Source organism: Lissotriton helveticus, chromosome 8, assembly GCF_964261635.1.
Source record: "Lissotriton helveticus chromosome 8, aLisHel1.1, whole genome shotgun sequence".
Lineage (NCBI taxonomy): Eukaryota > Metazoa > Chordata > Amphibia > Caudata > Salamandridae > Lissotriton > Lissotriton helveticus.
The window spans coordinates 449,451,014-449,477,129 of NC_136069.1; the positions used below are offsets into that span (position 1 = coordinate 449,451,014).

The window sequence follows — 26,116 nt, forward strand, 5'->3', positions numbered from 1 at the left end:
TGTTACTTGAGCCTGAAGCTCACCATTGACTTTGAGTAAGGATTAAGAGACCTGAGGAAGTTCAAGAAATCATTTTTGAATGAAAGGCATTGGCTGGACGATTTTTTGTATTTAAATGTCTTGAAAATATATTACGACCACAAAGATGAAAACAAGAAATACATTTGCCTTCTTTTGAGATACACAGTTTTGAATATCATTTGAAATTAGAACATTTTCCTGGTGCACCATTCCATTGAAAATACCAAACACACTCAATACAATCAGCCAGTATCATAATTAAACTGTATAGAAGAAAAAATGCTCCACACCAAGCTTTTAAAAGAGTTTATTTAGTACCATTTCCTTACATTTCACATTGAGGACAATGGCTTATTACTTGGTGAATTGGGAGATAACAAAGGAAGAGGAATACCATGGAAAGATATTACAGAGAGAGCATTCAGCCAGCCTCCCCACGGATAGCCACAATCACTCACAAAACATCATTAAAACGCTTTTAATTTTCTTTGGCGAAGTATCAGTGCAAGTATAAAAAAACATGGTATGTCTGAGAAACTAGAACAAGAAACACTTTGAAAATATCACATAGTAGTAATTTCTGCATCCATGGATATACAGTGTAATTCGGGAAGTACGAACTTTGTTGTGCTGGTCTGCAAATAACATATAACACATATGTGAACTGTCCACAGGAAAGTCCTACATTTCTGAAGCTATCTCGGCGCTATATTAAACTCTGCTAGGGGAAAGACAAACCAATTTCCTGTCTATGTCTTTGTATGGATCCGACTTTAAACATTGTTTGAGGCCAGGCTGAGACATGCTGGGTGCCCATCCAGGGCTTTCAGAAAAGGGCACCCACACTTGAGGACCATAGTAATACCCACAGCTTACGTCTACACCTTCTTCATTCCTCTTCCCATGAGGCAGGCAAACACCGTCATTACCATTTTTGGTTTTACTTCAACCAGGTCTTCTGGAAGGGCATACACTCTCGCTCCGATCTTTCTTGCCATTGAGATGGCGTACCTAAGAACATAAGAAGAAGTCAAGTGAGTCAAGTAGAGCAATCTCGCAAAGTGAGCACTGACTACATGATTTATTCAACAGAGAGTCACCATTAATCCAATACTATAACTGTTATGTATCAATCAAAAATAATCGCTCAACGATTAAAAAATACACAATGTCAAATTGTGTGTTAAACTATGCCATCCTAAAATTTTAACAAAAGAACTACATTATTGGTAAAGCAGAGCTCTGCATAAGATTATCATGCCATGTTCAAAGCTATATCTATGCAGTTGCCTACCCAAAGCAACCTCTGGTCCTGTGGATACCGACATTCTGCTGTAAGGTAACGACATCATGTCATTTGCACAGCTCTTGGCCTGTTGGAGCCCCTTTGTTTAAAATCTTCTGCAGGGCCTTTCAGACTACAAGTCATAGAACAAACAATCAATTGATCTGTTGGGAAACTGGTAATGCCAGATAGGCCTGATTTGGAAAGGGCTACTGTGTGGCTGTTGGCTGTTTTTGTTTGGTCCCATAGGACCAAACAAATCTTGTCCACACACAGGCTCTTTCAAGGAGAACTGTCGGTCAGTGCCATGGTGCCAAAAAGGCCCTTCCAACAGTGCACAGAAAAAACAGAGTCCAATAATTCTATCCCTTGAAGTACGTAACGTGAACTTTCTGACATGTAAACTTCAAAATGAGGCCACAGTAACTACTTCCATCAATTTACGATGGGTGGGTCCAAAGCACAGTTTATATGTTTTCGAGGCAACCCCTACTTTTGTAGGAGTTTTTTTTTTACTATTGTTTCTGAGGCCAACCGCTCCCAACAGTACTCAACTCTTCTCCCATTTGGGGTCCTGATGTACACGCTCCAGAGCGCATATGCAGCAACTAGGTCACACCTGTTCACTCTTCCTGTCAGTACTAGGAGCGGCCTGGTGCGCAACGAGTACCATTGAGTTTGGTAGCAATAAACATACATCATCTGTCAATAGAGACAAGAGAACCTGTTTGGGGTGAACATGTGCTCTACAAGAACACCACGATGTTATATTTCTCTTACTTGCTTTCCAAAGCAAAACATAGTCATTCATGGCACTGCACACTGCTTGTGGTAATGGTTAAGATATATGTATAGAACACTATACACTAAACAGGCTGTTTCTTGGTTCTTAACGCAAACATTGAGATCTTTAGTAGCTGGTGGGTTATTTATTGAATGAAAAAAAAATTCAAGAACTTTCTGAAGAGAGGTTAGGAAGGTTATTAACGGAGGGTGAGTGGAAGCATGTTCCAAGATTTGGCTGCCACAACTGGATAGCCCCTGCCCCCAAAAGTAGTGATAAACACCGTTGGGATTTGCAATAGAAATACTTGTTCCAGTCGAACGTTTCTGGCAGGCCTATACCAGGAGAATAATGTAAATGAAGGTAACATATTATATTAATACTTTTGGGTCTGGGCAAAGGGGGAAGAAAAAATAAACAGGAAAAGACACCCACTAGACCTGTATTTCGTCTACAATGCCTAGCAAGTGCTATTGGTTCTGTTCCCCATGTAAAATAGTACTACATGTACAAAGTAGTTTAAATATATTTGAGCTATTCTTTCCTTGTATTGTGACATAACCGTTGTATCAAAAATAGAGATACCTTTTTTGGGAAAACTGATCCCAGCCCACAGCACCTCAATGGATAAAAACTCAACCATTTTTCACGTTATTGTTATGTGTAGTTTGCTGAGATGTGGTATGAATGTTGAGTATGGTAGCTTTTGAGTTTGAAAGAAAGTATGTTAGAGTGAGGGGATTGGTTATAAGGGGAATCTTTTTTATTGGTGCTATTTTGTTTTTGTAGAGATGATAAAAACATACCTCTATTTTTGATAGAACATCCTTTGTTTAATATTTATGGCCTGGATAGGTCTGACCCTGACTTTTAGCATTCCATTATGGTAAAACTTGCCAGTATCTCTAATCCTAATGCTATTATGGCTGGTAATTTTAACCAGCTGCCGCATCGTTTTACAGATAGGAAATCTAAATACAAGTTTAAATCAGATAAATCCCAAAAAGCATTTTAATCAGCTATTACCTCTAGACCTTTATTTGTGGTGGACTTGTCCTTAAACATTTGAATTTTCTTTTCTTTTTAATGCTCATAATACACTGTCCAGAATTGATTATATTTTAGGTATTAAATCAGTGCTCCCTTCTTTACAATCTGCTGAAATTAACTCCTTTTTTATCTAATCATGCTCCAGTAATTATATTTTTAGATATTTCTAACATTACTTCCTTAACTGGTAGATTGAGATTTATTAACGTTATTATCAGACACTCAATTTATTACTGAAGCCACTACTTCTATCCAAGAAGTTGCTCAATTTATTAACTCTAATTTAGAAGCCTTTAAAGCTTCTTCTTGGGCCATCGCCATAGCATATTCTGCCAGCAATAAGGTTTTATCAGCTTAATATACTCTTTTTTATAAACAAATTAAGAAACTTGAACATGCCTATTAAACTGCCTAAACTACTTCTATGTTACATGATCTGATTAAAGCTAAATTAGACCTTAACAAACTTGCTACTTTTGATGCTTGCAATATTTTGCTTAAGATAAAAACTAAATTTCCTGGAGGTTAGAATAAAGCTTGCAAAATGCTTGCTAAATATTTAAAAATGAAATCTGAGTGCAAAACTATTGGATTATTGTCAATAATTTGGATGTCTGTATCACTCACTAATACTGATATAGCATATTAATTTCAATTCATGTATGAAACACAATACAATGAAGATACTGTCCCTTCTGAACTTAATATTCGAAACGTTTTTGATGGTCTTCCTTCGCCAACCATCCCTTGCAGACACTTTTAATGAGCTAGAAGCTCACATTACTCTCCAGGAGATTTTGAATGCAATTAAATATCTGTAAAGAGCAACATCTCCTTGCCCAGATGGGTTGTCTATTGAACTTATTTCACCCCATCCGCATTTTTTGCTCCTAAATTATTGGAACACTTTCACTTCTTTGTTTCTGATTCCAAAGCTAGCAGCTCTTTTTTTGGAAGCCTTGATAACCATATTCCCTAAACCAGATAAAGATCCCAAATTTTGTAAAAATTATGGTCCTATTTCACTCATAAATTATGATTGTAAGATTTTTGCCAAATCCTAGCCCCCCCGTTAGAATCTTTCCTCTCCTTGTTAAATCTGATCATTAGGGTTTTATAAAGGGAAGGCTTGCTGTTGATAGCACTAGGATGTTCTCTAATATTATCACTTTAGCTGGACACTATAAATCCCCTTTACAGCACTCTCATAGGATGCTGAAAAAGTCTTTGACCGTATTAATTGGCATTTTATGTTTACCACCCTTCATTGGTTTGACTTTGGCCCAAAATGTATTTCTTTTACAAAGTTACTTTACTCCAGTCCCTGGGCTAGTGGTTTTGTTAATTGTTGTTTTTCTCCCTACTTTAATTTACAAAGGGGTACCAGGCAAGGTTGTCCTCTTCCCCCTTTATTATTTGTCCTATGTTTGGAACCTTTCCAGGAATTAATCTTTGGTAATACACTTATATACGGTTTAAAGCATGGTTCTGTAGAAGTTATCTGCATATGTGGATGATATCTTATAAATATATCCAACCATCTAACATGCCTGGATCCATTTTTTAGAAGAAATCTCCTTATACTCTCATATCTCGGGACATAAACTTAATTTCAATAAAACTGAGGTTATACCCCTCAATTCTCAATGTTATCAACACATGTTTACTACTACCAAATTTACTTGGTGTCCTTTAAAATTTAATATCTTGGTAATTGTTTTTCTACCACTCTTCGAGAATCACTTTGTCATAATTTTGCTACATTAAAGTCTAAAGTACAAGCTTTATTTTCAACGTAGTCTCCGTTATATTTGTCGGGGTGGAGATTTGTCGGGGTGGAGAAGACTCAATACTATTAAAATGGTGATTGTACCCCATATACTATACTGTACACCATTTCCATGTTACCTTTCAATATTCCTAATTATTATTTAGAAATATTGTCTCCATATGTACAACATCTCTAAGGAATAATAACATCCCCCGTATTACTCTCTCTAAGCTCAAATGCCCTAAATTGTGAGGAGGCGTTAGATTCCCAGTTTTTAAATTATACCATTCGTTTTTTCCAAGTAGACAGTTTTCTGCTTTGATTTATAATATTGTGGATCAACCAATACCAATGTGGATTATTTTTTTTAATTCATTACTTAATGACTTTTCTTTTAAATATATTATTCATATGTCACCCTCTACCTTTATTGCCAAAAATCAAATTTTAAAATACTCACACTTTTTATTAAGAAGAGTACTCTTTGATAATTTGATGTTTGTACAATGTTTCCTGTAGTCTTCTATTTGGAATAATATGTTTCTTAAAATACATACCAGATCTTTCTATTTTAAACATTAGAATGAACACTGTATTTTTAATGTACTCCAATCTATGAAGAGCAGTACTATTGCTCATTTTCTCTACTTACAAACTCACTATCAATTGCCTGACTCCGTTTTCGTGGAGTATCAATCTCCACTTCCAGTCAATGTTTTTTCAACAAATACCATAAAACACCTGACATATTGTTACCAGTGCCAGTTATACCTTGTCATAATGCCTTTCACAGTTCTATTTCTAAAGCTGCCCTTATTTATAGGACCTTATTATCTCCCTATTCCACTACATTTCCTTTGGAATTGTTATAGGAAGAGGATTTATCAATCTCATTTTCTTCCCAACTTTGCGATAAATTGTGCCTTAAATCATTTACTACTCCTAAAGCTGCTCGCATTACACAGTCACTCATTTCTGTTTATAATAGAGTTGTTGTTACACCAGAAGCTGTTTCTAAATTTGACTCCTCTGTTTCTCCACTATGCTGGTTATATTCTAAATATAAAGGTTCTCTCATTCAAATGCTATATGATTGTTGCCATGTTATAGCTTTTTGTGCTCTAGTTTGGTCTAAATGTTTAAAAATGCTTCAAAGTAACGAACATTTATTTTACACTGCACAATGTTTTTCTAGGTTCTCAAGCTTCTAATATTGCTCATCTACCTAATAATCCTCTACGATTACATCTTCTACTTGCACTTGCTTTTAAAGTAATTATTTCCTGTTGGAAGGACTTTAGTAAACTTTCTGCATTTGATGGAGCAGATTTCATCTGCAGTCAGGCATTGTTTTATTTTTGTGCTACAGACAGGCTGCATTTAAATTGCCACGCACATTTTGGTGCAGGTTAAAAACATGGCACATGAAAAACATGAAAGTGAGGCCTGAAAATGCTTTTGCTGAATTAACATGTGTTTTTTTTGCAATGTAGAGAAAAAGTGGCCTTTTTACCTTTGAGGATTAATAGAATGTGTTTCTCTCTTCCCAGCTCATCCATGTAATCTAGATTTATTATTCCTGTCTTAAAGGACTTTGACTTGTTGCATATTTTGATAAACATTTTCAGTTAATAACACCTCTTTTTATAATGTGTGTGAATTAATAATGCACTTGGGAAACATAATGGGCTGATTTACATGAAATTAATATTATCTTTGTGTTTGTTTTATTTTTGGGGCCTACACAAAACATGGCTGCCTGTGAATCCATCAAGGCTATGGCTTGCAATTTAATGAGAAGGGAGCATGCGCAGACTGTGGCAGCTTTCCTCATGACAAGAAGTCAAGGACATCTTAAACTATACATTCTTGTGATTCTGCCAATGTACCAGTGTTAGTTAAAAGTGTCCATCTGACTACGCTGTGGAAGGAAGGATGAATTAGAATGAAACATTTTTCCTAGTAAATGTTGCAAACATATAAAATGTATTAAGTCATTTGCACTTCTTTTGTTAAAACTGGTGAAGTCAGGATTTTAGAATGAGTCAGGGTAGTGTGACCTCATGCCATCATGACTGACCAATCACGTGAAGGTTCTCCTGAAAGATGCTACATCTTTGTGTACTCTGCCAATAATTAGGGTATAAATACTGTCCTCTCTGGATGGGGGCTGGCTTTTTCTCAGCTCAGCTGGCTTCTATGGGTTAGGTACGAGAAACGTCCCGGGAGATTGCTGAAGGGGAGGTGCGTCCGAGGAGATTCAGGGGGAGGTTTCTTGCTTCCTCGTTATATCTTGGCACTTCAGGCCACATTCCTTTGAGGCCTGTGAAGGAGGGGCTGCTTTCCTCTTACACACAGACAGACAGAGAGTGCAGTGGATCAGGATAGAATTAGATGCTAAACTTTAAGTTTATGCTTTGACTAATTAATTAGGTCTAAAAAGATTTATTTGATTTATGCATTTATTTCTCTTAATGGGAGATTTTTTGCAAACTATTTAATTATTGATTAGCTTTGCAAGACTATTTTTCTTAGAAACTCTTTAAGACTTTTGCGCCACATTTTCATAACTACATGTAATGCTTATATGCAGACTGTAATGTGTTCTGTATTATTGATATATTTCCTGTTTTCCAAATTCTGTAACCTGATTGATATTTTACTAATGAATAAAGGGTCAGAGAAAAATTAACTTTTTGACTAGAAAATAAAACCCTTTAAAATAATCAACAACTCTCTTTTTTGGCTTACAATAATAATTGTATTTTGACTGTTCATCTTTATTTAAAGTCTCCTGAAGGTAATACATGGTGTGAAGGGCCCAACACCTTTTGAGCGGTAAATTAGAGGCAGCATGAGGGTTTTGCATTGAGAAACTACCAGAAGAAATTACCGCTCCATCACATTCACATGGTAAAATTTGTTTGTGATGAACAACATAGAATACACACTGTATATTTTCTTACTTTACGTCAAAAGGTTAAATCGGATCTATATTAGTTACCCTTTACCACTTTTATTTCCTTGCACTCTTCACTATCTTAATTTCTTCCCCCTCTCATAGCCTCCTTTTTTCTCACTATTGTATTCTTTAGCTCTCTATCCTTCTCTTTTTGTCTAAAAATAATTAATAAAGTGTATTTTCCTCATGTATTTTTCATATGTTGGTAATTCTTTTATTATGTATCTCCTTGCCTAGTTGTTATTTTTCATCACAGTTACCTTTTAACTTGCAATAAAAAAAAATCAACTAAAATGAATCCCGCTACAAATCATGATGGCTTCAAGAGCCCGTTGTGCCAAGCATATTTTTGTCACCCTAGTTTTCCTGAAGGTAATCACTAGTCATTTTCTGGAAAGTTTGCCAAGTCCTGTTTAATATGATTTGCATTTCTTTATTCTTACTATTCTCCCACATGTAGGGGAATTGAATGCCCTTGTTTGTCTTAGAAGCTTTCAGGCTCTAGAATGTTCTTTTTGAATTGTAGTTTACTGTCCCTACTTAGAAATGAGGAATTACTCACTTAATTTTGAGCCCTCCTTTTCATAATTTTTTCAAAAACATATTTTATTGCATTATATAGTACCCATTTGGGTATTCAATTGAAAACAATATAGGAGCATATTACAAGACATGGGGACACCCATGAGAACCATTCTTATATGAAACCAACAAAAGGAAACAGCGAACTTTACGCAGACCCTCCCACCCCACCCACCTTGGCAAACAGGATACGATACATATAAATACCACAAAAAAGCATCAATACCTCATAGATTATGGCCCACACTCCTTTTCATGATTAATATAGTCCGTAATCCTGTTAATCCGGTTAGGGATTTCAGCTAGTGGATTGATTATCCATCAAACACACTGGTCAATATTTTTTTTTGAAATATTTGAATAACATATGGTTCTAAATCCAACCAAGAGCCAAGCACACAAGCTGAGGACACATTCCTGGATTGCCCATTGACAACAATACTGCTACCAACAATCATAGATTTTTGTTCATCTGTCTAACCATATTTCCTTAAAGTTCAGTATCTATGTAGTCTAAAAGTAGCAAAACTGCATCCGCTCCGGTATTTCTGGGTGGTAGATGTAAACGAGAAATTACAGCTGTGCAATACAGGCCCCATGTAGGCTTGTTGCAGATTGAGCCTGTTGTTTCAAATATAACTGTGTACAAAGTAATTCCAACTCCAGGTACTTGAGAAATCAAAATAACTTAAAACATCAAGATAGGTGGAGGGAGGTGAAATGTTGGATACACCAAATTCTACAGTCCTACAGGACAAAGGACCTAATGTTTGAACTATTTGGCAGTAAAACTGTTGTGTCAACATTACATCAGTATATTCATTGCGGCATATATTGGGCCCAATAAATATCCTTCATTAGCAGGACCCTATCAGAATGTAAGTCAAGGTCAACCAATTTAGGTATATTCTACAGATAGCTTTAGCTGTGTGTTCTCCAAGACCTATTATACAATCTACCATAAAATTCTGAAAATGGGCTTTGTTTACGCTGCTTACTCATAATTAGATGGCTTTCTTGTTCTTCTCTCTTCCTTCCTCCAGAGTTGTTGACTTTCCTCCCTGTTTCAGTGTTGTTCCATTCAAGGGACATTTTGGTCTCATTGTGTTTTGAATGGCATGTATCTTTCCACTGCTGACTTCAGACCTTTCATTACAATGCATATGAAGAACCATTTTCTTCACCTCTCTATCTGCTCCCTCCTCTTTGACCGGCACCCCTCTGTTCATTAAAAAATACTCCCTTTCGCCCACTTGGCCGCCCTAAACCTCTCCTACTCTGAGTGCCATCTATTGCTATATCTGTGGGCTGTACAGGCTAACGAACGGTGATGGATTAAACCCAGATCTGTTGACTGGGTGTAAGTGTTTGATTGGTTCAGATGCTCCGTCCATCACCACCCCCTTTTGTACCGCTTTGTTCGCCATAAGTTGGCAAGGTATGCTCAGACGTGAGTCCCTTGCTCACTTTGCCACTGGATTCAAGCAAGCCTGGCTGAAGACGGGTGAAATGCCAGAAACCGGTCCTAGGAAGCTTGTTTCCGGTCCAGGGAAGGCATGGCTTGGCAGTTCGGGCTGGACTGTTCCCATGAGGCACAGGGTCAGACTCATTTGCATATGGCCATGTCTGAACTGGGGTAGCAGAGTGGGCTAAAGAACGGTGATGGATTAAACCCAGATCTGTTGACTGGGTGTAAGTGTTTGATTGGTTCAGATGCTCCGTCCATCACCACCCCCTTTTGTACCGCTTTGTTCGCTATAAGTTGGCAGGGTATGCTCAGACGTGAGTCCCTTGCTCACTTTGCCACTGGATTCAGGCAAGCCTGGCTGAAGACGGCTGAAATGCCAGAAACCAGTCCCAGGAAGCTTGTTTCCGGTCCAGGAAAGGCATGGCTTGGCAGTTCGGGCTGGACTGTTCCAATGAGGCACAGGGTCAGACTGATTTGCATATGGCCATGTCTGAACTGGGGTGGCAGAGTGGGCTAGGGAATGGTGATGGAATAAACCCAGATCTGTTGACTGGGTGTAAGTGTTTGATTGGCTCAGATGCTCCGTCCATCACCACCCCCTTTTGTACCGCTTTGTTCGCCATAAGTTGGCAGGGTATGCTCAGACGTGAGTCCCTTGCTCACTTTGCCACTGGATTCAAGCAAGCCTGGCTGAAGACGGCTGAAATGGCAGAAACCGGTCCTAGGAAGCTTGTTTCCAGTCCAGGGAAGGCATGGCTTGGCAGTTCGGGCTGGACTGTTCCCATGAGGCACAGGGTCAGACTGATTTGCATATGGCCATGTCTGAACTGGGGCGGCAGAGTGGGCTAAAGAACGGTGATGGATTAAACACAGATCTGTTGACTGGGTGTGAGTGTTTGATTGGTTCAGATGCTCCGTCCATCACCACCCCCTTTTGTACCGCTTTGTTCGCCATAAGTTGGCAGGGTATGCTCAGACGTGAGTCCCTTGCTCACTTTGCCACTGGATTCAAGATAGCCTGGCTGAAGACGGCTGAAATGCCAGAAACCGGTCCTAGGAAGCTTGTTTCCGGTCCCGGGAAGGCATGGCTTGCAGTGGCAGCTGGTGACTTTTGAAAGTGGTGAGGCGTAAAATGAGTCCCTCTGCACCAAACAACCTAAGTTGATCGGGGGGGGGGGGGTAAAAGCAGACCTAGAACTAAAGGGTCAGACTGATTTGCATATGGCCATGTCTGAACTGGGATGGCAGAGTGGGCTAAAGAACGGTGATGGATTAAACCCAGATCTTTTGACTGGGTGTGAGTGTTTGGTTGGTTCAGATGCTCCGTCCATCACCACCATCTTTTTTTCACTGTTCAAGAAAGACTGAACATATGTGCGCAGGTGCAGTAGGCATCTTCTTCAATAAATGTTCTTGGTCAAATATGTCGTTGTGCAGGGGCGGCTGGTGGCATTTCAAAGTGGTGAGGCGTAAACTGATTTGCATACTGCACCGTAGCGAGCGAGCGCAGCGAGCGAGCCCGAAACCCATAAGGGGGTTTTGAAAAAAGAGAAGAAAAATCCTGCATTTTCAAGCAAATTTGAAAACTTACAAACTGCAAGTAACAAAAGGATCTCTCTGACAAAAACAGTGACTCACTGACCTATTTACATCATATGCATGTTGTGATCTGCATCAGGTACATGTTCTTTGCAGCAGGCACATTAACCTTCTGCGCTGCCGCCGCTGCCTTGTTCACTACTGGGACCACAAACATAGGCTAGCTCTGCCAGACTGCCAACACACCTCCATATATAGGCCAACAACTGATTTTTCTATTTTTTGTTTTATATAGCGAACTAGACCCGAGACATCGGGTATCAGAGCGCTTTACATGAGCACCAGTTTCGTTACATTACCATTAATGCCTAAATAAACCTCACTTTACATGAATGTGTCTTATAAAGAGTCTTGGATAAATAGGTGAATGAGCACCACACATACGGGGCAACTTGCTTATTCATGTCAACCCCTTGGAACCCTACATGCCTTGCCCTTCCTCCACCCTGCCGTCCACGCTGCAGCAACAAATGTCATTGAACCACTGCCACATTGTCAACTTTGAATTACAAAATATGTTAGACTTTTTGATGTAACATTCTCAACAAGCAAGGCATTGTAAGCAGCTTGAAAAAAGGGATACTGCAAACAAGCTTTTAGCATTTTGAGCAGAAAAACCAAGGCGAATCAGTGACACATTTGGTTATTGATGACAGCATGAAATTAATATGCACTGCAATCTGGGAACAGTGGGCATTTTTCAAAGATCCTTCAAACGGGGGATGCTTGACAAAGCCGCCAAATAGGATATTATTTGTAATAAGGCTTCAGCAAAACGAGTTGGGTGTAATTGTACTTCAGGGGTGTAAATGCTATCTACGTTCATGCTTTATGTATTTTATAAATGTCTCTGCTTTCAAGCAAATCAGGAAGTTCTTAATTATGAGCGCGATTCTCCCATGCATTCAATGTGCAAATATTCATATTAGCTAAGTAGGATCCCAAAAGCAATGAGCTCGTAAATCACGCTGGAGTAAAAGAATAATATTTGACAGTGTGGGTAAAATAAGATGTATCTACGTCACCTGGTGGAATGGCCATACATAATGCCTGACTGTAGTGTATGCAGATTTCACGAGACATGGGGGAGATGCTCTTGTCTTCAAAGCCACAAATGGACCAGGTATTCGGAATTGAATAGTCATGTGATATCTTGCGAATAGCATGGATCTAAATCGGATATTTTGCATATTCACTGGTCATCTGTTCTTAGCCTCCCTGGAGGGGTGGTACAGCTCCTCGAGTGCCAGCCCTACTAAAACACCTTTTACATTTTAGTAGTTTTCGACTTGGTGCTGGCTCACACTGTGTCACTAGGATTTCATTTGTCAGGGTATTACATGTTTTTTGAAGCACGAAACAGAAACAGAGAGTGCCATGACTATGCAAAGTAGTGAAGACAAACTAGCCTTCTGCTCTTCCGGTTCAGAAGAAATCAAGTTTCGAGTCAGTGTAAAAGGGTGATTCGAAACCAGGAGAAGCTGGCCGCTGTCCTCGGCAGTAATGATAATAATTTCGAGCTGCATCTTGAGGAGTGCCAAGAGTGACATATGCAACAGATTGTTTTTGATTGGCTACGACAATCCATTCATTGCATTTATTTTCATTTGTCCTGGTGCTATGACACACCTGGGGTGGCGAGCAGCCCATGCGTCTTTTGTTTTGAATCTGCACAGTGTCCTTCTTGTGGTCTCAGCAGGGCCCCTTTTTTGCGTGATCAAAGACACCCATGAGCACTGGCTTGTGGGGGGCTGAAAGAGGCTGTGACCTGCTCTCCGCTGCTGCATGTACTGCTGTGAGGACAGAATAACAAGTCCAGACTCTTATTCTGTCCTTGGTTTGTGGGGATCACAAGTTGAGGGCCTCTTTGTATATTTAGCAATAAGTACAAATGCAGCAGTGAACTACAAATACGGTTTTCTACAAGGTGTGGGTTAGAAAGGAAACCAGATGGATGGGCATAGCCTATATATTCCCGTTTCAAGGTCCCCCTGTAGGTTTAAGGTGGTACTACCTGTAGTAAGCAGCAGAGAATAGGCCTCATTTTAATGACACCCCTCCCCCCCCTGCAGTTGTTACTGTGTTCTCTGACTTGAGCTAGCATTCAGAACGCCTCCTGCTTGTCAAAAAGTGCTGTAAAGACTGGATTTCAGTCACACCAGGCACTAGGATGCCAGCGACCAAACCACAGTGAAAGAAGGCACCCATGATGAAAATCACGTCTTTGAGGCTGGCATAGGAAGGCTTTGTCAGGAGGGCAAAATGTGATCCATTTTATGTAATAGACATTTTTACGTCTGCTAGAACATTTAGTACAGCCCAACTACCACCACCAACATAAAGAATGTGCTGCCCAAGATCAAACGTTTCAGCAGGGTAGCCCGAAGTTAGGTGTGTTACTGCACTCTTGTGTCTGGACCCGGTCTGTCCAGAAGCTCTCCCTGTGCTGTTGATTATATTCTGCATGCAAGACAGCAGGCAGTCGACAAAGAAGTGCTCACTGTGGCGCTGCCCCCGCTCTTTCTGTCCTGTAAAGCGACGAGTCTGAAATGTCCCCAATCCCGAATGCACAACCATTCAGCCAGCAGACCCCTTCCTCCCAGTGAGAAGGATCCTCGCTCAATTTATAATAATAAACTGCTCGTGGTCGGGGGCGTGTCTTATGCGCCGTTGAGGTCGGACGGCTCTCCCGTTAGCTCCGCTGAGCTACGGGCTTCTATGCAGCACCTTCGCCTCTTTTTTGCCGATGGCTGCCTGAATTGACGAGGTACGCGTGGCGGACTATGCCCTGAAGCTCCTGAATGCGGTTTCGGGGATGTTAATGCCGTTTTTTGCCTCAAACTTCTCACGGACTTTCTCTTCACCCTCGGGTCGCGGGCGGCCGCCATTTTGAGCCGCTGAGCCCGCGACCTCTCGTCTGATTCTCAGATGATGCCTGTTGTGTGACAATTTTCCTCCACATGCCTGCATTACGCTGCATGCCTCCATGTTTTCCTCTATAAGGTATGGCTCAGCAATTTTCCTCCTGGCAGTGGTTTCAGTGACTTTCCTCCTTTCCACACTCGTTTTCTTGGTTATGGCGGCCATTTTGAGTGCTGGTTTCCACAGGCATTACTCTCTGCGTCATCTACGGCAATGAATGTGTTTTCTTTTCCTGAATGCTTTTCACCTTCTTTTTCTTCTCACATTTACCTTGGTGTATGGCAAATTCACGGTTTTGTGAGCATTTTGGCCGTCAGGTGTGGGTATTTTTTACCCTTACTGTGGATTCTGAGCTTTCCATGTGGGTCTGCGTTGTAGCTGCCACTCCTCTTTTGCTTTTTTGCGGGTGTGTCATTCACCCTTGGCTGCAGTAACTTTTTTCCTGTATTCTTGGAGAATTTACCGCCATTCTCTTCAGCAGTCATACTATTTCTTTGTCTTTTCCACGCTATTCAGCCGTCGCAATGTCTCATGACGCAAATGGCACCAAATCTAATCTTACTGGCACAAAACCTAAGAGACCCAAAAAGGACCCCCCCTCTCCTATTCATACGTCTCTTAATCCCGTTTTGGATTCCATTCTTGAGGAGGTACGGTGTCTACTGCCTTTCATGTCTGCTACTAATGAGAGGCTTAAGCAAATTGAAGAGAGATGGGTCATTATGGAGGGTAAAGTCCTAAACCTTGAACAACGCGTCAGTGATGTGCAGAATGTCTCCTCTAAAATTCCCCAACTGGAAAAAGAGATTAAAATGCTTCAGCTCCACACAGAGGACCTTGAAAATCGCAGTCGAAGAAATAACCTGCGCTTATATGGTGTTCCGGAAAATGTTGAGGGATCTGACATGGTGTCGTTTGTTCGTAAATTCCTGCATGAACTTTTGGACCTCCAACCTGCGTCTCATCCTCTTAATATACAACGAGCTCACCGTCTAGGGCGCCTCACTTCAAATGCTTCCAAGCCTCGTGGTATTATTGTTCTATTTCTTGAATTTACTGAACTAATGACTGTGCTCAAATCTGCCAGACTTAAGCGTCGTCTTGTATGGTCGAGGCATAGTATTTTTATTTCACAAGACCTTTCCAACGCAACAAATGCCCGACGAAAATCATTTTTGAATCTTCGTCCTCAAATGCGACATCTAAATATACAGTATGGTATTCTTCATCCCTGTTTCTGCAAGATCACGCATAATGGACGCACTCGCTCCTTTGATGACCCACAGAAACTCCATGCTTATCTTCAATCTGTTTCCTCTCCTGACATGGACACTAATACTTGATTTTTCTTTTGCAGGCCTGATTATGTTGAATTTGTTGTGATTAACTGTCTACTCTGACTCTGCCATGGTTCTTGTCATGTATCTTCTTCTCCCTTGAGGTTTCATGGTTTTTTTTCTTTTTATGCCCGTTCTTGCTCTTCTTCTGCTCACTAGGACCCGTCTCCTCTCTGACGTTTCCTACCCCCAATGTATTGGCTATTTCTGTCCTCTCAGACCTGGCTTTTATTCCTTGATCTGTCTTCTTGTTTCTTTCCTGTTCCTCCATTCTCTTTTCTTTCCTTTCTTTCTTGCTATCTCCTCTTCTTAATTCTCCCTCTGACTTGGGCACACTTCCGTTTTTTTCTCCCTGGACAGTCTCTGTTTCTTGTATTATGGCTTCTTTGGTCTTTGTTGTCAATCATAGTGATTTTATTCTTATGGCATCTATGTCCTATACATATACTGGATATTTTCTATCGGTATAAAGTTTTTCTTTGCTGTGTCTTTTCTTGTAGATGTTTTCCTGCAGTGTGTTCCCCCCACGTATATTGCCCCCTCCTTTCCTTCCATCATGTGTAATTTTGTGACGTGGAATGTTCGAGGTCTTGGTCATCCTGTCAAGCGTCAGAAGGTATTGTCTAATTTATCTAAAATCAATTCTCAAGTTGTTTTTCTCCAAGAGACTCATTGTACGGATGTTGAATCTTCTAAGTTAAAACGGCATTGGGTGGGTCAAGTGGTTTACTCTCCTGCGGTTAACAAGAAAGGGGGTGTTGCAATTTTATTCCATAAGGGTTTGTCTTCGCAAATTTTATCTTCTCAAAATGATGACGAGGGATGCTCGGTAATGGCAAAGGTTGTGATCCAAAATACAACTTTGGTTCTATTAAACATATATGGTCCCGTTCGGCCAGATCCCAAATTTTGGAACAATATCAAAATTCTTCTATCTACTATGGACTGCCCAAATGTTGTAATAGCTGGTGACTTTAACCAATGGTTAGACCCATTCTCGGATAGGCTCTCATCCCACAAATTTCAACCTGATAAGACTCATAGATGTTTTCAATCTGCCATTGCCTCGCGTCCCCTTTATAATGTGTGGAAAATATGTAATCCTGATACCCTCGAATGTTCACCATACCCGCTCTAGGATAGACTATATTTTGGTGAGTAAATCCCTCCTTCCCTCAATTCATAAGTCCAAATTTGGATCCATTTTTCTATCTGACCATGCCCCTGTACATGCGGTCATTGGCCTTTCCCTAACCTCCTCCAAATTCAGTCGATGGAAATTTAATACATTTCTATTGTCTGATGCTGCTTATGTTAAGGAAGTTACGATTTTTTATCAATGAATTTTTTGTTCTTGATGATCCTTCTGACACTTCTGTACCTAATAATTGGGATGCTTTCAAAGCTGCCCTTCGAGCGTTTACTATTTCGTATGTTGCAAAAAAGAAGAAAGCTAATCGTCTCAAGTATGATAACCAACTCCAGAATCTTAAAACTCTTGAACACTCATATTTTTCCTCAAAATCCAAGGATACACTTCAGAATTTAATTAAAGCTAAGTCTGAGTTAAATAAAATTGCTACAGTTGAAGCTTGTAACACCCTCTTAAAAATTAAATCTAAATATCATGGGGGCCAAAATAAAGCGGGTAAAATGCTGGCAAACTATCTCAAAATTAAATCTGAACGTAAAACGATTGGTCCTATTCTTAATGAACAAACTAATAAATTAGTTTCCTCGGATGAGGACATTGCGGAAGTTTTTCACAATTATTATCACAATCTTTATTCAGATGACAGTCACCCTTCGGACTCTAACCTGACATCTTTCTTCGAGGGTCTCCCCTCTCACTTCCCGATGAATTTGCCCAACTTGAGAAAGTCATTTCCCTTCAAGAGGTTCTTCAGGCCATCTCTTCCCTTAAAAAATCTAAAGCCACGGGCCCTGATGGTCTGCCTATTGAGTTTTACTCTGCATTCCCTACCATATTTGCGCCTAAATTACTTCAACTCTTTAATTCATTCATTTCCTCTGCTAAAGCCTCCGGCTCCTTTTTGGAAGCCCTAATAATCATAATTCCTAAACCTGACAAAGATCACTCCCAATGCAAAAATTATCGCCCAATTTCCCTGATTAATTATGATTGTAAAATTTTCGCTAAAATTCTTGCCTCTCGTCTTGATGCCCTCATCCCTCTCTTGATTAAAACTGACCAGGTTGGCTTTGTAAAAGGTAGATTGGCCTCTGATAATGCCCGTATGTTTGCTAACATTATTTCCCACAGTAAATCCTTCCAATCTCCCTTTGCAGCCCTCTCCTTAGATGCAGAGAAAGCCTTCTATCGGATTAACTGGCAATTTATGTTTCGCTCCTCACAATGGTTTGGTTTTGGTCCCTCTTTTATTTCCTTAGTTAAACTTCTTTACTCCTTCCCCCGTGCTAGTATTTTTGTTAACAACCAGTTTTCTAGATGTTTTTCTTTGTCTAAGGTACGAGACAGGGTTGTCTTATTTCCCCCTTATTATTTATTTTGTGTCTTGAGCCCTTTTTTGGAGCGTATTCGTAACAACCCCCTTGTTCATGGCTTCAAACTAGCTTCTGTTGAAACTAAAATCTCTGCATATGCAGATGATATCCTAGTCTATATGGCTAACCCGGAATCCTCGTTACCTCCTTTCTTGGATGAAGTCCGTTTATATTCCTCCATCTCAGGGTACAAACTTAATCTATCCAAAACAGAAGTCCTTCCCCTAAACCCCTTGTGTTACCAATACATGTTTGACTCCACAGACTTTGCTTGGTGCCCCTCCAAAATAAAATATCTTGGTATTTGGTTTTCCGCTTCTCTTGCTGACACCCTTAAGTTCACTTTTGATTCCCTTGTCCAGAAACTCCAATCCCTTCTTCAAAGCTGGTCTCCATTATTTTTGTCCTGGTGGGGTAGGCTGGACACTATTAAAATGATGGTTACACCTCACATTTTGTATACTGTATCCATGCTCCCCATAAAAATCCCTTACTCTTATTTTGCTCGTTTGAACTCTATATGTTCTAAATTTTTGTGGAATAATAAGCACCCCTGATAGATAGTAATTTCCCTGTTGCAGAATGTTCTAATGATGGTATGAATATGTTAGCCTAATGTGTCTAACCAATATGCAGTTACAGCTTATTATTCATGTGCTGCAACCCACTGAGCTATTTGTGTAATATGCAAGCTTCAACTTCTCCCATAAGAGAGAGAGCCTTGTCTATGGCAGACAGACTTCTGATGCTGACATTTGCTCTGCAGTTCCAATGTCTCATGGTACAGTTTTCCCCCCTCCCTTATGAGCAGAAAATCCCTGGTTTCAGCATCTCTCGCCTTGGGTATTTTTTTTCTTGCAGAAATGTTTCCATGCTCTGGAGAAGCCGAGTCTCAGCTCCGTGGCCTTGAGAGAAAATGTTGCTTTTGCAGGTGCAGATACTTCTTAAGTGAGGCTATTGTTCGCCCTCTGCTGAGCCCAGTACTTTTCCAGTCTGGGCGTGTCTTTACCCTGCCATGCTATGTTATAATGTATTGTCCTGATGGGATGGGTCAGTCCTCTCGGTGCACTCCCTGGGGTGTAGACCTGACGGGGCCCATCTGCAGATGAATATTATGTCCTAATAAATATATTTCTAATTCTTCTCCACTGCCCGGCTGGCTTATTATATGAGAATGATAGATGAGTGAGGTAAGTCGCTCAGGTGGATTTGAGACACGCTTATCAGATGGCGCCCGAATAGGGACTCCGCGATAAGGATCTTTCCCACCCGTAAGTGGGTAGCAGAAGGCCGGGGACCCTCTGGTCGGCACGGTGGGTCTGGGTACCCACTTTGATGCCGAGCTTGGTTCTCGCAGCACTGCCCCACCCTGCTGATCGGGAGAGGTCCCGGTTCATGATCCTGCGCCGGGGTCCGGAAGGCGGGACTTTGGAGCTGACCGTGTTGGTCCCAGCAGCCGGCGTTGGAGAACGGTGGATGTCGGTTCTGCGAGCGGAAGGTGAGTGGTCCGACTGGTGATTGAAGGAGCTAGGGTGCTCCAGGGACTAGTGTGTCCCTAGTGGTTAAGGGAGCTAGAGTGCTCCGGGACTAGTGTGTCCCCAGTGGTTAAAGGAGCTAGTGTGCTCCTGGGGCTAGTGTGCTCCGGGGAACTCAGAGTGCAAGTGGCGCTCTGACAGACTATTGCTGATGAGGGTTTCGGGTGGATGTCTGTGTTAGAGCATCCGACCGGGTGGTACTGAGACTGGAGTGTGGCTCATCACGGTTGAATACTGGGAAAGGACCCAAACCCCTAGTGTGCGTGGTTTGATGGAAGAGTCCCAGATCTTCCGGGGTAAAGTGCGCAACGGTCTGTAGTGCCGCCCGGGTGGCGGATGTGTCCTCCAACCTCAGAACAGTTAGTGTACTGTACGGTCTGCGGTAGGGTCCAGGTTCCCCAGGACTTGGTCGACGGGCCTTGTCCCATTATGGTAACACGTGTTTGGCAGGGACTCAATGCATAGGACGTGCGTGTGCGTGTGCGGTTGTAAGTGGTTGTGTGTGGAGATAGTTGCTTGGTTCTTTTGTGTCTGGGTATGTGTGGGTTCTTTGGCGGTATCTGATTGAGTGAGTTTGGTGGTGTTTGATTGAGTGTGCAAGATGCCGCGTTTCAGTAAGTTGCGATGTTTTGGGTGTTGCTGCAGTTCAACCTATGTCAGATTGGCCGAGAGCCAACCCGCTCCTGTAGAAGCCTCTTTGAATTTTGAGATGTATGTGAATATGGATTTATCCCGATTTTGTTTAATATTTTTGATGCAGCTAAGATAGATTACTTGCAGGAGAGATTGTTTGCTAGGCACAGCTGTCAGAGCATGTTTGATTCCCTAAGGTTGTGGCAGAAAGAGGTTCAGCAAAGACAGATAAGAGGATAGCCCAGAATATGGACAGATCAAAAGTTTAGTTTTAAAAGAAGACAAAATGTGTACATTTAAAGTTGCTTTTAATGGCTCAGTGAGCCAATGTGAGCAGTGATTAAGAGGATGGGGTATGCATTTCATGTAATATGTTTGATGTGGTTATAATTGGTTTGGTTTGAGAGCAGTCTGTGGGCTGCCTTTTGTTTGTGTAAATGGGTTCGCAGAGCACAGGCAGCAGATGGGGGGGCTAGGAGGCTCAGCTCTTGGCACAGACAGGCAGAAATGCACAGTTGGAGCCATGTGAATTGTGAATTTGGAGCGAGTCTGCATAATTATAAGTGCAAACTGCTGCTGGTTTAGACTAAAGTATAATGCAGTTGTTCAGAACACATGTGATTTAGTATTAGGAACAAAATTATGAATAACTTTCAACAGGTTAGTCCATTTGGACATAGAGAATTACACTTTAAAATGGCCTAGTCTGAGAAAAGAAGGATTGTTTGAGAAAAATTAATTTACTAAATATGTTAGTGAGTGTTTCAGATGCAATAGTTTAAGTACATGTTACTCCTATTGTTTGAATTGTATTCAGAATAAGTGATTGATTTGTGTGCAGTTTAATGGCAAAAAGAAAAAAGAGATGTATTGGTTGTCTGTTGTGTCCATTTTTGTTGTTGATTTCTTTTGTTTCACTGTTGGTCCATGTCATAGTATAAAAGTTTTCTATTTAAATAAATATTCAGTTGGGGGGTCTCTGATTGGCATACTGATTAGTGACTTTGCTAGTGGATCCCTAGTGGAAGAGAACTGATCGTGCGAGGGTAGGTAAATGCATAGCGCCTATTAGGTAAAGAATATTGATTGTGTTGCCCATAGGAGTGGCCTGGTGGGAATGTATATATGTGTGTAATGTATATATGTGTGTAACAGTATTTGTATGCAGTTTGTCCATGGGACACCATTGCAGTGGGCCCAGTGCCCCACCCTCTGAGTGGAGGTGCAGAGTGCGTGTTTTGTGCAAATGTCTGCTAGTGTGCACTGGAGTATTTAGTATGTTCTGGGGGTGAGAATATACCTTTGGCAACAGGATTAAATGTAGTGAGATGGCGCCCTTTTTGTTTAAAGATGTGAAAGTAAATGTATATATTTTTCCCTTTTTGATGCTGCATTAAATGTCATTACAAGATTGTCATGTGATTTTCAATGCTGCTAAATGTTTTATCTTTTTGGCTGACGGTTAAAAGAGGTTAGGACTGTTTCTTGTCTAAGACAGCAGACAGGGTTTTCAGAATGGAAAGTGAACAGTTAGTATCTATAGGGTGATGATAGATAATATAGAAGAACTGGTGTGAATGGGCTCCAAGCATAGGTTTTAAGGTAAGTATTTGTGGAAGGTATTTTTACTAAGTGGTTGCCTTTTTGTCCAATATTTTTGTGTTGTTGTTTTTTTGGTGGTTTGATTTGTTTCGTTTCAGTGCAACGGGAAATATTTTTATCTGTGTGTTACGGTGAGTATTGATGCAGATTTGTGCTAGACAGAATAAGTGTGCACTGACACTGCATGATGCATGACATGCATGAGAAAAATATAGCCCTTTGAGTAACTAATATTGTGTTTTCCTTTTGTGTCCTTTGTGTTTGGTATATGTATTATTGCATATTATTTTATGTTATCCGCATTTACCTATATTGTGTGTTTTATGTTTTCTTTGGCTTATTGTGCATTGCTTGTTCTGTTCTGCGTGGATGGTATGCTGATCGATCTTAAGCCTGACAAATTAAGTAGGCCAGCATGCTGGGTTTTGGGCCGCAGGCTCACTGTGCATGAAATGCATGGCATCGTGTTGTGTGTCACAGCTCATTTGCATGTGTTACTGTGATTTGTCTATGCTTTCTGAGCTTAGCACTGCAAGTATACCTGCTGCCTTGGTATGCTTGTTTTTATTTTATGTATGTTTCTGTTTTGTATTGTTTTGACAATTCTATTATTGATACTAGAACAAGCTCCTCTGTGGGGAATTTGTTCTGGTCCCTAAATTTCACAGACAACACTTCAGCAGTGTATGTCTATTTGGTCAAATGGTATAGAAGAAAAATACAAGAGTTCTACGGTGTACTCATGGTGTGGTGTCACAAGCCTGACCATCACCTAAGTGATTTTTGTTCTTTCATAGATTTTCCTTTTGCCGCCATTTCCCAGTTCCATTTCCTTTTCCTTACTTCTTCATGGGAATAAAAGGCCTCAAAAAGAAATAGTGTGTTTTGTAATAGATAAATAATTATAATGAATTTTCCTTATTTACATTGTATTAGCTATTAATAGGCACACACATCATTTTGTGGCAATGACATTTGTACATGTGCTAAAAGGCGTTCTAGCCCTCTCAAAAGTGCTATGTATCTCCTAGAATTTTGTTTCTGCTCAGTGCTACACCCAGGGGTTGATGGTGTTGACTGAAGTGAAATATGTTTCAGATTTCCTCCTGTCAAACTGGGGGAGGAGGCTAGCTCCCCGCTGGAGCTAGCTCTCCGCTAGCTCTCCTATAAATTAAAACTAGGTAACATGCATATTGCTCCCTCCTCTTCTCAAATTTGTATTAGCCTCTCCTGCTTTGATCTAAAAGGGGAATTAGCTGTGGGTAGTTTTGTTCTACAAGTGTTGGGTGATAGTACCAATATTGTAGTCTTGCAAGTACATTGCTAGTTCTTTATTAGCTAGTCTGTGAAAATAAACTGATAGTCTTTATTAGAGGATTATTTTAATTGGATAGGGATGAAAGGACTGGTAGCCCCCGACTAGTGTTTCCTTATTTGACCTTTGAAGGGAACAGCCCAGACTAGTGTTTCCTTATTTGACCTTTGAAGGGAACAATAGGTCGGTACCTTTTTGTTGTTGTTTTGCTTCACATTCCTAGGTAACAACATCATTATTGTGCAGCACTAAGTAAAGGTGTACAAGTCTCTTATCAGTTAGCCTGTATAGTTGAGCTGACAATCCCTATTAGAGCTGGTGAACAGGTTTTCCCCTAAACAAAATGTTACATGGTCTAAATAGTGAGAAAGGTGAAAGATGCTTGTGTGATCCTCAGCAAAATATTTTTAGAAATTGAAGCTTTGTAGAAGTTAGTTTCCTGCTGCATCTATAATATGTGAGCATGATCATGAGCAAAAATATAGTTGTTTTGAGTAAGAAAAAGAATATTAGAAGTGTTTGAAGTTTTGCACAACAGTGAAGGTTCACAAAGTAGACGCTGTGTGCTCGCTATAGGAATAGCGGTTTGAACTTCCCTTTTTGCTGTTTCTCAAGTGCAAATGCGGGAATACAACATGTCTGTTTTGTTTTATTTTTTCTCTTCTCTTAGAATTCAGTAAATGCATACGTCCGTCCACAGGTAATAGAGCGAAAAGTCAGATATGTAATGTATTACCTATTGTCAGTGCACAAATTTATTGATACGCCTGAGATGTGTTCACCTTCAAATTGACATTGGTAGAGCGATATGAAAGCACAGAATAGACCTCATTTGGTTTCTTTGAAATTGAATTTTATTCATATGCTTTGACTAAAGATCTCCGTTCTGTTCATCAGCAGGTAGCAGACACACTGAAGCCGCTGCCGGGGGGTAAGGACACACTATACAACCCGGGGACTGGGTTGTCGTCAAGAAGTACCAGCGGAAGTCCTGCTTGGATCCAAGGTGGTCGGAGCCGAGGCAAGTGCTCCTCACCACCCGCACCGCACTCCGGATCCAGGGCCGCAAGCGCGTCCCACTGCCGCTGCCATATGACGAATGGGTGAGAAACGGCGTCGCTGATCATGAATGCGAAGTGGTTCCTCGGTATATACCCTTCTCGGATGCTTCGTTGAGGGGTGAGGAGCCGGATCAAAGAGCAAAGAGGCCAGCTCTGATTGCAAGTGGTGAGGCCTCTCCTGATCACAGTGAGCAAACATCAGCGGATAAGTCCCCTGCCATTGAGCCCCCCATTCTGTTCACAGATCCAGAGGTGCGAGGGAGCACTCGTTATAATCTGCGGCCCAGAAAGGAGAAGAAGGAGAACTGAGCACTGGAAGAAGGGCCGAGATAGGGATTAGATGAGAACAGTGCTGAAGAATAGTTAAGTAGTAGGGATGGACTGCTGGTAAGAGCCCTGGTGCACTGTCGAGACATTGTCAGATGGGACACTAGGATTGCGCCTGGGCCCGGATTAAGTGCTCCTGAGTTGCAAAAGCTGTGCGACTCCGTCGTGGGATTAGGGAACGAACAATAGAAGCCTGCCTGTGAGGCTTTAACGGACACAGGGAGAAGATCCCTTCTGAGGGTGAAGAGCCCCCTGGCCGGCTTCAGTGTGACTGTGACTGTTTTATTACCTTTTTAGTTTAGTTTTGGACTTTTAGCTAGGAAAATGAGTCCCTTTGAATGTTCCTATTCCCCAGGAGGAACAGCCTCTGCGGCTCCTTGTCCAGATGTCCCTGATCTCATTTGGTTCTCATGGTCTACAAATTTAATATTGTGTTTGTTTGTATCCTAACTATTGCTTTCATATTTCTCTTTAGAGAATTAGTTTCTTGTTGCTTGGCGCATACTCTCATGAGTACTATTTCAACGCCACCTGAGAATGTCATTGGTACCCTAGCTCCTCACGAAGAGGAGCACTGGGAAGTTCATTAGGATGATGTAGTATTCAAATGTTGCACCAGACACATGTTATTTATAGTACTGCAAATTATTGGGTGTGTGGGTCATTGCCTTCATACACACACAGAGGTGGAAAATGTTGCTTGTATTCTTGCCCTATGGAAGTAGCTGTGAGGGTTAGTATACTTTGAGTAGTTTAGTAAACAACATTTCTCAGCCCGGTAAAGATCTACTTCATGGATGTTAGATATAGGTCCTCGCTGATAATGCAAGTGAGCCCTCAGTATAGAATTCATTAGGGTGTTTTCCCGGATAATGACCGTTTGATATTATTTGCATTAATTCCTGCTCATGACTTAAACTGTGATGTATTTTTAAGTAGTCCGATCATGACATAGTGTTATAGAGAAATGGTACCCCGAGAACTGAGGTTCCGTGAATCCTGAACCCGTTTCATAAAGGTCATGCTTTTGTTACGAATTTTGTATTAGCGAACCGTAACAAGTTAGTATGACAAGCATGAGTGTTTTCGTCACGTTACACCGATGGATTCACCACGTATTTAGGGATTCGTTCTGAACCCTTGGGTTCCATTTTGTATATGGCAGCCATTTTGTGGTTGCCCTCACGTAGGCCGATGACTTCGGCCGAGCGAGTCTTTAGCACACGTACACTTTAGCTGACTTCTGAATGACCTAAGCGAACGACCCTTTTGCCTGAAGCCAAACTTGTTAGACCAGTTCCTTTTCCAGTAGCTGATCAAGATTGAGGATCAAGGC

At 41.0% G+C, this 26,116-nt stretch overlaps 1 protein-coding gene across 1 annotated transcript in view; it reads right to left on the reverse strand.

Annotated features, from left to right (window-relative positions):
* Positions 1–312: 312 nt before the first annotated feature.
* LCP1 (lymphocyte cytosolic protein 1) overlaps positions 313–26,116 on the reverse strand; it is a 194,896-nt gene continuing 169,092 nt past the window's right edge. Inside the window, exon 16 of the mRNA XM_078657320.1 lies at positions 313–1,032. Coding sequence (XP_078513446.1) covers positions 900–1,032 — 133 coding nt within the window. The 3' untranslated portion in view covers positions 313–899. The remainder of the gene's footprint in view (positions 1,033–26,116) is intronic.